Source organism: Toxorhynchites rutilus, chromosome 3, assembly GCF_029784135.1.
Source record: "Toxorhynchites rutilus septentrionalis strain SRP chromosome 3, ASM2978413v1, whole genome shotgun sequence".
Lineage (NCBI taxonomy): Eukaryota > Metazoa > Arthropoda > Insecta > Diptera > Culicidae > Toxorhynchites > Toxorhynchites rutilus.
Window position 1 is genome coordinate 129617090 of NC_073746.1, and position 12243 is coordinate 129629332.

Below are 12243 nucleotides of genomic sequence, written 5' to 3' on the forward strand. Positions count from 1 at the left end.
GTAGAGAAAAACTCTATTTTATTACCATGAAAAATTACTCATTTATTTACTACAAATACCACATTGATATTTGCAAGTCATTCGTGTGTTTGACGATGCTTATATCGGGGTTTTCAATAAGAGCGCTACAAAAGGTGTTTTTTTAGATAAAACAAAAATGGTTTTGGATATCAATGAAATTCTTTATTCATGTGAAAGTACATTTGATGCCATTATGTATGGAGCCCGATTTCTTTTGATTGGCCACCACGGGCACGCCTTCAGAAGTCCAGATTTTTTTTTTATCCCATCCGTTTATTAGGCTCATTTAGCAATTCAGCTGTCACAGAGCCGAATTATTCGTATACATTTTTATGTTAAGATAACTATTGTTGTATATTATTTAGGCTTAAGATTCCTATCCATCGATAAACATTTGTTTTTTTTTATGTATAACACAGTAGTTGTTTAGGCCTAAGAATATTCCATTTCTATCGATACACAACACATGCCGCCTTTTTCGGCGTTAGAATATTCCTATTGTTCGAATGTTCACAGTTGGACTGTTCACAACGGGAATGCTGTTATGAGGCTTCCATTGCTGTATTAGAATTAGCACCAATTACCGATGCAGCAGATCGTAATGTGAGCGGTAAGGGACTGGGATTACCGACACATGATGATTGTTGCGTGGACGTAGTAGCTAGAATAACACACAAAGATGGTCAGTTGAGGGGCCCTGAGTTATTAGCTCATGATCGTTCGCTTAGCAGCGGACACGCAACCAATTAGGCTACGAAGACCCCCTGAAGTCCAGATGTTGAACCCTATTTTCGACGGTTTTACATACATAAATCGGCCGAAAATTTCACGTTCGATATTCGTACGAAGTTCATCAATCGTCGCTGGCTTGTTGGCATAGACCATAGACTTGACGTAGCCCCACAGGAAATAGTCTAACGGCGTCAAATCGCACGACCGAGGGGGCCAATTGACTGGACCATTTCGTGAGATAACACACTCACCAAACTTGGTTTTCAATAAATCGATTGTTAAATTCGCTGTGTGGCTTGTGGCGCCACCCTGTTGAACCACATATTGTCCAAGTCCACACCATTCAGTTCGGTTCAAAAATATTCGGTTATCATTGAGTGGTAGCGATTCCCATTCACAGTAACGTGCCGGTCTTGATCATCACGGAAGAAGTACAGCCCAATGACACCACCGGACCATAAACCGCACTAAACCGTTATTTTTTCGGGATGCAATGGTGACTCATGGAGTACGTGTGGATTGCTGCCTGACCAATAATGCATATTTTGCTTATTGACGAAGCTATTCGGTCAGAAATGAGCCTCATCGCTGAAGATGATTTTTCGATGAAAATCCGGATCATTTTCAAGTTGTTGCTCAGCCCAATTCACGAACATACGACGCTTCTGGTGATCGAGCGGATTCAGTTCTTGCGTCAAGTTGATCGTGTAAGGATGTAGGCCAAGATCTTTTCGCAAAATTCGCCACAACGACGTCACAGAGATGCCCAACGCTTGAGAACGACGTTTTTGAAAAAATACTACATCTGCAGAAAATTCGAATTCTGTTCTCGTTATTATTGATTGTGTTCGTTTTTTATTGTTTTCATAGTCTCGGGACCAAGGGCGCTATATTTTTTTCTGAAAAGCTGAGATTTTTTCACATAACATATGTCGAAACCAGAGAGGCGTTCTTTTCGTTTTTGAGTTATAATTTTTCAAAGTTAACCGATGGTTCAAAAAATCAATTTTCACCTTTTTCCAAAAATGACTTTGTACAAAAATTTATTACTTCTGAACTACTGGAACGATTTAGATGTTCGATATACCAAATTAAAGCTAATTAGCTAGGCTTTTTTTTTTAAATGACACATTTACCAATTAATTGAATTCTAGTCGCATAAAAATATTGAACGAAGACTGAAAACATGTTAACTTTGGAAATCATAACTTAAAAACGAAAAATAACACATCTCTGATTTTTGGATGTTATGTAAAAAAACCTCAGCCTTCAAGAAAAAATAAAAAAATATATAGCATCCCTGGTCCCGAAACCACGTAAACTATAAAAAACTAATGCAATAAATAATTACGAAATCAAAATCCATTTTTTCCGCAAGTCTAATATTTTTTAAAAAAGACTATCTAATTGGATTTAATTTTATGTGTCGATCATCTGAATCGGTCCAGTAAATGAAAAGTTATGAATTTTTGTTTTGGAAAAAAGAGGAAAAAATGATTTTTCGAACCATCGGTTAACTTTGAAAAGTCATAACTCAAAAACGAACAAAACGCCTCTCTGGTTTCGACATATGTTATGTGAAAAATCCTCAGCTTTTCAGAAAGAATATATAACAATTTGGCGCCCTTGGTCCCGAGACTATGAAAACAATAAAAAACGAATACAATCAATGATAACGAGAGCAGAATCCGAATTTTCTGAAGGTATAGTATTTTGTTAAAAAATACCAGATGATTGGCTTTAATTTCATATATCGATCGTCTGAATCGGTCTAGTAGTTCAAAAGTTATGAATTTTCGAAAAAAAGTCAGTTTTGGAAAAAAGAGGAAAAAGTTGATTTTTCGGACAACCCTAAAATGGAAATGGTTACCCTAATGAAAAAAATAAAAAATACGGGTCAAAAGTTTTGCGATAAATTTGCACGAAAATCTGAGAACCACTTTATCGGTTTGTCATGAAATGGCTGCAATTTTTTCCACTAGACGCTCAATTGTTGATCTGGCAGGACGATTATGACGACCATAAATTTGACGTAGCGCTCTTAACCATCCTGTACTCGCGTGCAAAACTATAACACGTATACTCGCGCACGGTGTCACAGACCGGAAATTGAACTTCTCTGTCATGTTGCCATTGTGTATTCTTCAGGCTTTATTGGTATTTATTTGAAGAAGAGGGTATGATTGAATGAAAAAACTCCAAAAAATATGTTTTCTTCGTCTGTATTATGTTTTAATAGTCATCTAATTCAGTCTCCTCAAAATAGACCAATTTTAATACTCAAACATAAATAATCAAGTTTTTTCACTGTTATTATTTAAAAGTAAGCAACTGAATATAATTCATGAAAGAATAAATAGCTATAAATTAACATAAAAACGTATTAATCGATTGTGATTTCATTGGAGTAAGAATCAGAACATAGCATAATTGCATGCTCGAAACAAACATATTGTTTTACATTTCATGCAGTTGTTGTGTTTTCGGATCTTTTATCGAAAAGAAGAATGTATAACGATCTTCTAGATAATTACCAGATGATAAAGGTTCTGGAATATAAAGTGTGCATATTTCTAATATTCTTTGTCTCTGTATTCTTGGTAAACTAAGAATTAATGACTTTTTTAGATAGGGCATAAAAAGATGATATAAAAGAATTTATAGGTACTTTCATTTCTTTTTCATGTTTTCTTGTCGATATTGTTCATTGTAAAAAAAGATCCCCGAAACTGTAACTGTTAAAAATTACCATAAGCCACCGATTAGATAAAAGTTTACTGTTTACAATTCTTCCACAAGTGAAATTCTTTCACAGTTGTGTATGTACATGACCATTATATTTAGCAAATAACTATACGAAGATCAAACATTTATATTTTGCTTTTGAGCTTATGAATCTAACGACGAATATATCGACGAATAGTTAATACATGGATCCGTTCAATCCAGTTACAAAAGCGACTGAAATCAAATAAGAATAGACCGGTAATGATCTTATGCATTATATTCAATAAATATTCCACGCCACTAACATCAATTTATACATTTCATTCAACAATATTCTAGAATATGAAAAAAGGCAATTGTCCAAAAAAGTTACTCCTATACTCGCGTTGGTGTGTCAGACCGAAAGTGTTAAAAAAATGGCACACCTCCCCTTTGTACCAACACATGCGATACGCTAAACGATGACGAACGACGAATAACAAAGCTAGAGAGAATCGCAAAGTCGTAGTGTTGATATTTTCTGAGCAATGAACGAATTATTGATTTCTCGGTCTGACAGACCAATGCGCGAGTATAGGAGTGTTAAAGTTGAGGCCATTGACTCCGAATTTCGGTAGTAAATTTTAATAATCTCGACTCGTTGTTGGATCGTATATATTTCCATTATGAAATGGCAACCCTTACTGAAGAAAAATGTCGAGAGAGTGGGCAAAAATATGGCGTCGTTTGCTGTCCCTATTGGTCTACTTTTGTAGCGTCTCTATTGAAATACCCGTTAATATAAATAAAACATAATACAGGACGGACTCGATTATATACAGTTTCTGATTTCTTTTCACTGTATATAATTGGATCCTGTATATAATCGAGTCAAAAACAATCGTTTTTTTTGTTTTTTTGAATATAAAAGAGGAATTTGATTTTTGATTCATCCCCTTAAAGTCAGAAAACACATTTTTCATATGAAAAAAAAATAATTCTATCCAGATTCTCTCAGGAGGCGCTAAGCGATCATCAAATATGGAAAAATGTTTCTACGCATTTGTTCGAATTTCAACAATGACAGAGTTATAGAACTTTTTTTTTTGTTTCGAACTCTGTTGCCTCAAACTGGCTCTACATTAAAATGTACGCTATGGAAGACGATTCTGTTGCTTTCATTTGAAAGATGAGAAAATTTTGTACAGGATATAGTAGTGGAACATCTAAATTAGTGGATTTTAATAACATTTTGGAAGTGAATAACTTGAATAATTTTAATTGTGTTATTATTAATTTTATCCTGAAAAATTATTTTAAACTAGATTGTTTCTATCAATTAAATTGAAACTCTCTAACCACTCTGCAATTTGTTCTTTGACACCCAACTCCTATCTTTCTTAATTTGGCTGCAATATCGATTTACACTACTCCTGGTGAAAATTCAAGCGAAATCTCCAAAAATCACGATTTGTACCCCACTGTACGTGTAATAGCCACTTCATCTTTACCCCAACGTTGAAAGGTTACATTTTTTCTTGAAATAAGTGATATTTGAAATATAAAAAAATATTTTTTTCCCAACTGTATATAATCGAGTCCAAAATTGTATATAATCAAATCACATATAATTGAGTCTGGATAGTTAGGCTTTCATTTACCATGGACTCTATATTGACGGTGTACCATTTCTTGCACTAGTTATTGTATACCAAAGTCGATTAAGAAGTACCACTGAACTTCAATCGTATTTCAAAGATCAATTCACTATGTCAACAGCGACATTAGAACCACAAAAAAGCGAACAAATATGGCACGATTACATTTCCAATAGAAGTACAACTCTATCTCCAACTGGATTGATTGTCCTTCGATAAATACTTCTGATAACCATCAACGTTGCAACGTGCGTTTTATATAGTGTTCACTTTAGTGATAAGTCAGTGCAGAAGAATATGAGTAATTGTATCGACATGCCTTCACAACCTGCTTTTGAAACCAGCCGATAGAAATCACGTTCTCCGTACGAATCCAATTTAGACCTTTTTTCATTGCTTCAAACCGAACTAGATCCACATATTCACGACAATATATTGTTAGATTACGTGTATGTTCGGCTTAAAATTACCGCAACCTGTTCCTCCTAGTGGCACGTGAGTCTTGATGCTCCCACTTTCACCAACATAACAACATTCGCAGTCGAAAGGATCGTGAAACGAACAGAATAAGAATATGCGACAGGAATGCGAATGCTTGTCTGGCAAGTGGATATGCTTTCAATCACTGTCATCCCGAGAATGCAGCGTGAAATGCTTCGACCGCGCTGCTGAGGGACATTTCCGCGTGCGTTTGATGTTTGTTTTCACGAGATTCGGCATTTTTCTCAAGGAAAAAAAGCGGTGAATCACCTATTCCTATTCGATGTGATAGGGCGACACACATGAATGCATTTGATTTTATCACAACCACGCGAAACCCCACCGCTGCTCACCACCATGCTTTATAAAAAGCGCAAAAAAACACTGCATTTCACACTCACTGGCAACAAATAAGCACAAACACTTGCAGCATCTAATTTATGTCGGTATATTTTCAAACACAAACAATTCTCGGGCAAAAGAACCCATTCGCAAATACGCGAATAGATTCGGCGAACCGCTAGCCATCATCACCTCATGAGAGTTCACACAGCTGTTCTGCGCGTTTCTTCTTGCTCGACTTGACGCTAATGATTACGATGATACATACACACCACCTTTAGTGTTCGTCTACGATCGCTCCACTAGCGTCCTTACGCGGAAATCTAAAAAAAAACTCTCGAGACGCCACCAAACACACGCGACCAGATCCACACGCCCGCGAATTAACAAAGTGCCGGTTCGCGTTGACAGCCGCTCCCGAGCGCCGAATGAATCAGACTGAGCCGCACAACTTTGCCATCCGGTCTGGTTTGCGAAAAGCGGCAAACCCTCGGCAACCGCTTATCAGACAGGGGGTTCGCTAAAAATGTGTTCGAGACTAATAGAGAGAGAGTGTGTTTTTCGCGGTGTTCATCCGCTCACAGTATCCTCTCTGTTTATATTCGATAAAACATATGATTGCTATCCCAAGCTTGGTTCCACTTTCAGGGGTGTTCCCCCACGATCGACTGCGAAAGGAAAATGGGGATGAATGACGGTTCACTGAGAGAGGTTCATTCGTTCAGTATTTTCATTTGCCTAACCCATGCGTGATACGAATTCTAATTACGGAATTATGGTTTCATCATAGCTAGAGATGCCAGATCTAGGGAAGTGTCCGTAAATTTACGAATTTCATTTTTAAGTAAATAATGATCCATATACAGGGCGGACTCGATTATATACAGTTTTTGATTTCCTTCCACTGTATATAATCGAATCCTGTATATAATCGAGTCAGAAAAAAAAATATGCAGTTACACCCAGGTTTTTTTTGCGCGGTTTTTTACGAGGTTTTCTTACGCGAGTTTTCCAATTCACGCGGATTTTCCAATTAACGCGGTTTTTTCAATTAACGCGGACCAGTGCAATATCACATCAGCTCACATTTTTCTCTTATGTTCTCTCAGAGCATGATACGGTAATTAGTGCTTGTAACCGATCTTAACGCTTATGAAGGAAATTAGTGTCGCACCTTATCACGATTCTTACATGTATTTTAGGTGTTGGGTAACGGGCGGCTCATCAGGCGGTATAACGGGACGAGGTTTTTACGGAAAGCGATTCGTGCATGGATTTCCCTGTCTACTTAGTTCTGGACGGTACAACAGTGATACTGAGCGTGCATCGACAGTAGAGTGTACAAATCACAAGCATCTCCTAGCAACAGCAGATGACTTCATTCTTGAGGAAAACCAAACTATAGCTACCAGTAACCAACGAAATTGCAGGAAAAAACTACGGGTTTTCGGAAGCGAGTAACACTTAACTTTTTACTTCCGTTTTACGTAAGTCAAATTTGACATCTATCAATAAGGTGGCATAGTTTTTTTACGCGGATTTTCCAATTAATGCGTTTTTTTACGCGGATTTTCGAATTAACGCGGATTTTCCAATTAACGCGGTTTTTTTACGAAGTAATTATCTCCCGCGATATTGAAACATCACCGATATTGAATTGAGTGCATGGTGAAAATAGAAATATTTTCAGTTTGAAATTCATTTTGAATTATTTTTAAGCAATTCTCGCGTAACTTTTGAAAAGGTCCAATGTAACATTTTCGTCAACTCGAGAAAAACGAAGTTGAAGACCCGAACATTATTCCGCGTATTGTCTTAAAAGTTATCGATCTTTATCGCTCCTCTCACCACTAGCGATCAAGAATAACTCTCCAAAACCAATCGTAGCTGTTGTTCCGTAATTTGAGTTTAAAGTTGAAGCCAATGAGCGAAAAATGTTACATTGGTCATTTTGACTGTCCGCGTTTGCACATTGGACATATTACGTTGTACGATAAGAATTTGAAACTAACTACTAAACAGCAATTCAAATATCAGCATTTCGTTCTAAAGACATATTATTGTTGTTATCACTCGTTGAATTGCACTGAAATCGCTAACAACGCCTGTAAGAAACAAAAACCCAAAACGACCGAAGTACGACTTTGTGTTGTTTTGACTGCTTTGTTACTTCGGATGTTCCGAGCGTCGGAGGAAAGTGGCGTCCGAAGTAACAGCCGAGTGCTTAAAATACGAATCTGCACATTGGATATTTTTTGTATCGGCGATAAAAAGATGAAGAAGATAGATACATGAACGATTGTTTTTGTAATGCATTCAATGATTGAAAACTAAGAGCGTGCATCCATTAACTCGATTTGTTTACATTTGTTACATAGGACCTTTTCAAAAGTTACGCGAGAATTGTTTGTTTTTCTTGCTCATCTTGGATTCGGTTCTGAGGACTCCGACGCTTTGTCTTGGAGCGCAGTTGCTTCGTTGCGCTGTTGTGGGGTTTGAAGAGACAGACGATGGTTCCTCTAGAAGCTAGAAGGCCAATCTCTTCCTGCCAGTTGGCTTCCGCAAAATTAAACGCAAGACGACGTGAATCTTTGAGAGTCATACCATAGAAAGCTTTGTCCAGTGCTCGGCAGTGGTCCGCCAGATCCTCAGACTGCTCACTCGTAAATACTTGTCTGAACCGCACTATGTGCTCACTGGCACATCACATCAGAAGTAGGAATATCAATAGATTTCTAATCATAAAATACTCACTGATATGAGCTTCTTCCTCAGAGCTGATTCAGAAATATCGAGGTCTGCCGCAATCCGACGCTTCGAGACTCCCTTCTGAAGCCTCTATCGGGCCATTTGAGCATTTCTGGACTGCATTTCTTCAAATCAGTTTTCTTCTTGTGGGTCCCGTCAAAAATTTGGTTGAAAACATTTTATAATACTTTTTCAGAGCAAAACTGTGGTGCGAACTTTTGCCCCACATTCACTCTTGAACTTTTTCACAAAAACGAATGCGCACTATCATCTAATATAGAATGAAGGTTTTCTTGACAGTGTAGTTCCGAACTTTCCAGTTATTTAAGGTAAGTATATCATCATCTCCAAAACTGAAAAAAATAGATCAAAACATCGCAAAACTCTTTTTACCTTATAACTTTTTGTCACTTTCATGAAATGTATCTTGCTTATATGTGTGAGCTGCTGGTGTACTAATGTATCAAACGGCTACACTGTTGTCGAAATTTTATTTTAATTTTATGAAATTTTATTTACTTCAAAAAGGCCAATGCACACTTTAGCCCCGTGCGCACCTTTGCCCCGCACTACTCTATATATTTTTATTTTCTCATATTGTAACTGTCAGTCCCAGTGATCCACGCTCTCCTGATGAAAAGTTAAGGGGTCCATTTACATTGTTAGAAATTCTCTAAGAATATTGTAAAAAAAATTTAGTACATCAAAATTTTATCCAAAGTCAGCTTGTAATAAAACTTTAGCTTTTCTAATTTAAATGGAAAAGCTGCTACATTCCTTCCAATGGAAGTATAATTCATACAAAAATCAGTGGGATTAGATTTCAATCACTCATGGCAATATTTTGATCCAAATTTGACCATAGGTTTTATTCAAAAGTTCGTTTAGGTCCATATCAAATTTAAGCTGAATTTGTTACAATTCAACACATTGAGTTTTGATCTGGCAAATACAGGTAAACTTCGATACAACGTACATTTCACTTTCAAAATTGTACGTTGTATCGAATTGTACGTTATATCGAAACATAATAAAGTACTCACAAACGTAGTCTATAATACTTTATTCTGTTGCTATTTTAGTAAAGTTAATGAATAACTTCAATCAGAAGACGAAGCCAGCCATTCTCATGATGTTTCCCTTCGTACTGTTGATTAAAACTTGATTCATTTAGAATCCGGAATCACAAAACCAGCTGTATTTCGGGACTGATTGAAATTACAAAACTTGTTTTAGTATCACAATACAGATAATTCGTTGCTCTATCAGAAAAAAAAATATTGAAAACAGTTTTCCTTTACACTTTGGAATTTTCAGAATTTCGTATGGGAAGCTAGTTTTACATCTGGTCTTACAGTTTTCATTATTCAATTATTTATAACATAAAAGTTTAGTAAGTTCACATTTTTAAATAAAGTGTTCGGTATATGAGACAAAACGGTATATATTCAGCCATTTTATGCCAAACCGATATAGTGGTTCTCAGATTTTCGTCAAAAGTGATAATTTTGTTCTTAACCGTTATGAAAAAATGCAAATTTAAAATGGCTACCACCACAAAATGGCGATATATATTTTTCTCAAGGCCCAGGGCTTGAATAGTAGATCACATAACTTGAAAACTCCAAACCCAAGATGGCCTCAATCACAAAATAGCTAATTACTTTTTAAACGTTTCTGCGATACAAATGAAACACAAATTTCTACATTACTCGAGAATTCATCAAGCAAACAGAGCCAAATTTGGCATGTGGAGGTTTTAGAGGCATGAAATATTTCTAAGGTAATTTAACGCTCCCACATTTCTGAAGGGAAGGGGGGGAGTCTGGCATAGAAATGAAACACGAATTTCTGCATAGCTCGACAACTAATCAAGCAAATGAAGCCAATTTGGACATATTGAGGTTTTAGGGTGCAATAAATATTTCTATGGTGGTAAGACTCTCCACCCATACAAATGAAACACAATTTTCTGAATTACTCGAGAATTATTCAAGCAAATCAAACCAAATTAGGCATATTGAGTTTTTAGGGTGCAATAAATGTTTCTATGGTAGTTAGACTCTCCACGCACCCCCCCCCCACCCCCCTTTCCAAGGGGGGCTGCCATACAAATGAAACACAAATTTCTACATTACTCGAGAATTAATCAAGCAAATGAAACCAAATTTGGCATGTGGAGGTTTTAGGGTGCAATAAATGTTTTTAGGGTGGTTAGATACTTCTCCCTCTTCTCTAATGGGGGGGGGGGCTGCAACACACATGAAACACAAATTTCTACAAAACTCGAGAACTAATCAGATACAAATTTGGGATGTGAGGGTTTTTGAGTATGAGAAATGTTTGTATAATAGTTTGACACCCCTCCCTCCACTGGAATGGACAGGGGGTCCCATAAAAATATTACACATATTTCAACCAAAAATATTCCAATAAAACATGACAATTGAAAATTTTCGGAAAACTCTGAAGGAAAAAGGGAAATTCGGAAAAAAAAAATTCCCATTCTACATTCTACAGTAGAATTCGGAAAATTAAATTCCAATTCTACAGTTACATAGCGACAAGTGCTGTTAGTCCATTTGATGTTTGCGCTAGCAAAATTGATCTTTGTTCGAAATTGGAAATGGATTTTAATGTAATGATCCGCACTCCTATGTCTTCTTCTATCAGGACGAAGTTTGCTGGGTCAGCTAGTATTATCTAAAATAATGTTGATTGGGATATGTGTATCAAACGAAGCGAACTTGACTTGGAGAACATACTATGTATTTATTGCAATTCACTCAATATTGATATTAAATGAAATTATTTGACTAATAGAATACAGTACAATCGTTTTATTGTAGAGATATATAATTTTTTTTATTAGATATTAAAAGGCGTAGCACTTAAGTCTTTTGCCTCCCCGAGAAATATAATATTGAAACAGACAATGTACTAAAAACTAGAAAATAAAATAAGTAAAAAAAACTTTTTAAGTTAAAACTAGGGCGACATATCAAATTGAAGCCAAAGAGCTAACTTTCTTTGAAAAAGTATCATACTTGCGGAAATATTGGATTCTAGTCGCATAGGTCTAGTCTAGTCACATAGAAATATTGAACGAAGACTCTAAAACATGTTAAATTTGCAAAATAATAAATCAAAAACTAAAAATAACACCTCTCTGATTTTCGAATTTACAGTCAACTCTCCCTAACTCGATATCCAAGGGTCCATCGAGTTAGAGAGGTATCGAGTTATGGAGAGAAGAATGCTTGTAAAATCAATCAAAGGTGCCATGAAACCCATCGAGTTAGGGAGAGTTGACTGTATTACGTAAAGGAACCTCAACTTTCCAGAAAAAATATAGCGCCCTGTATCTTTTACCGAGGAAACTATGAAAAACTAACTCAATCAATAACAACAGAAACAAAAATCCAAAATTTTCGCAAAATTAATATTTTTTCAAAGAAAACTAATTCATAAGCTCCAATTTGATATGTCGATCATCTGAATCGCTTCAGTAGTTCAGAAGTTATGAATTTTTGTGGTGGAAAAAATGGGGAAAATA

The 12243-nt window shown here is 36.2% G+C and overlaps 1 protein-coding gene across 16 annotated transcripts in view; it reads right to left on the reverse strand.

The window, feature by feature from the left end:
* LOC129775065 (dual 3',5'-cyclic-AMP and -GMP phosphodiesterase 11-like) overlaps window positions 1–12243 on the reverse strand; it is a 375931-nt gene that overhangs the window by 220550 nt on the left and 143138 nt on the right. For 2 of the 16 annotated variants that reach the window (XM_055779274.1, XM_055779273.1), the window contains exon 1: window positions 6132–6376. The exons of 11 other annotated variants lie outside the window; for them this stretch is intronic. Coding sequence is in view for 1 of the 5 variants with exons in the window: in XM_055779271.1 (XP_055635246.1) it covers window positions 5868–5901 (34 nt within the window). In the remaining 4 variants the exon portion in view is untranslated. Of the gene's footprint in view, window positions 1–5587; window positions 5823–5867; window positions 6378–12243 lie in introns of those variants that run through there. 3 more of the 16 variants (XM_055779271.1, XM_055779275.1, XM_055779276.1) reach the window with 3 other exon arrangements.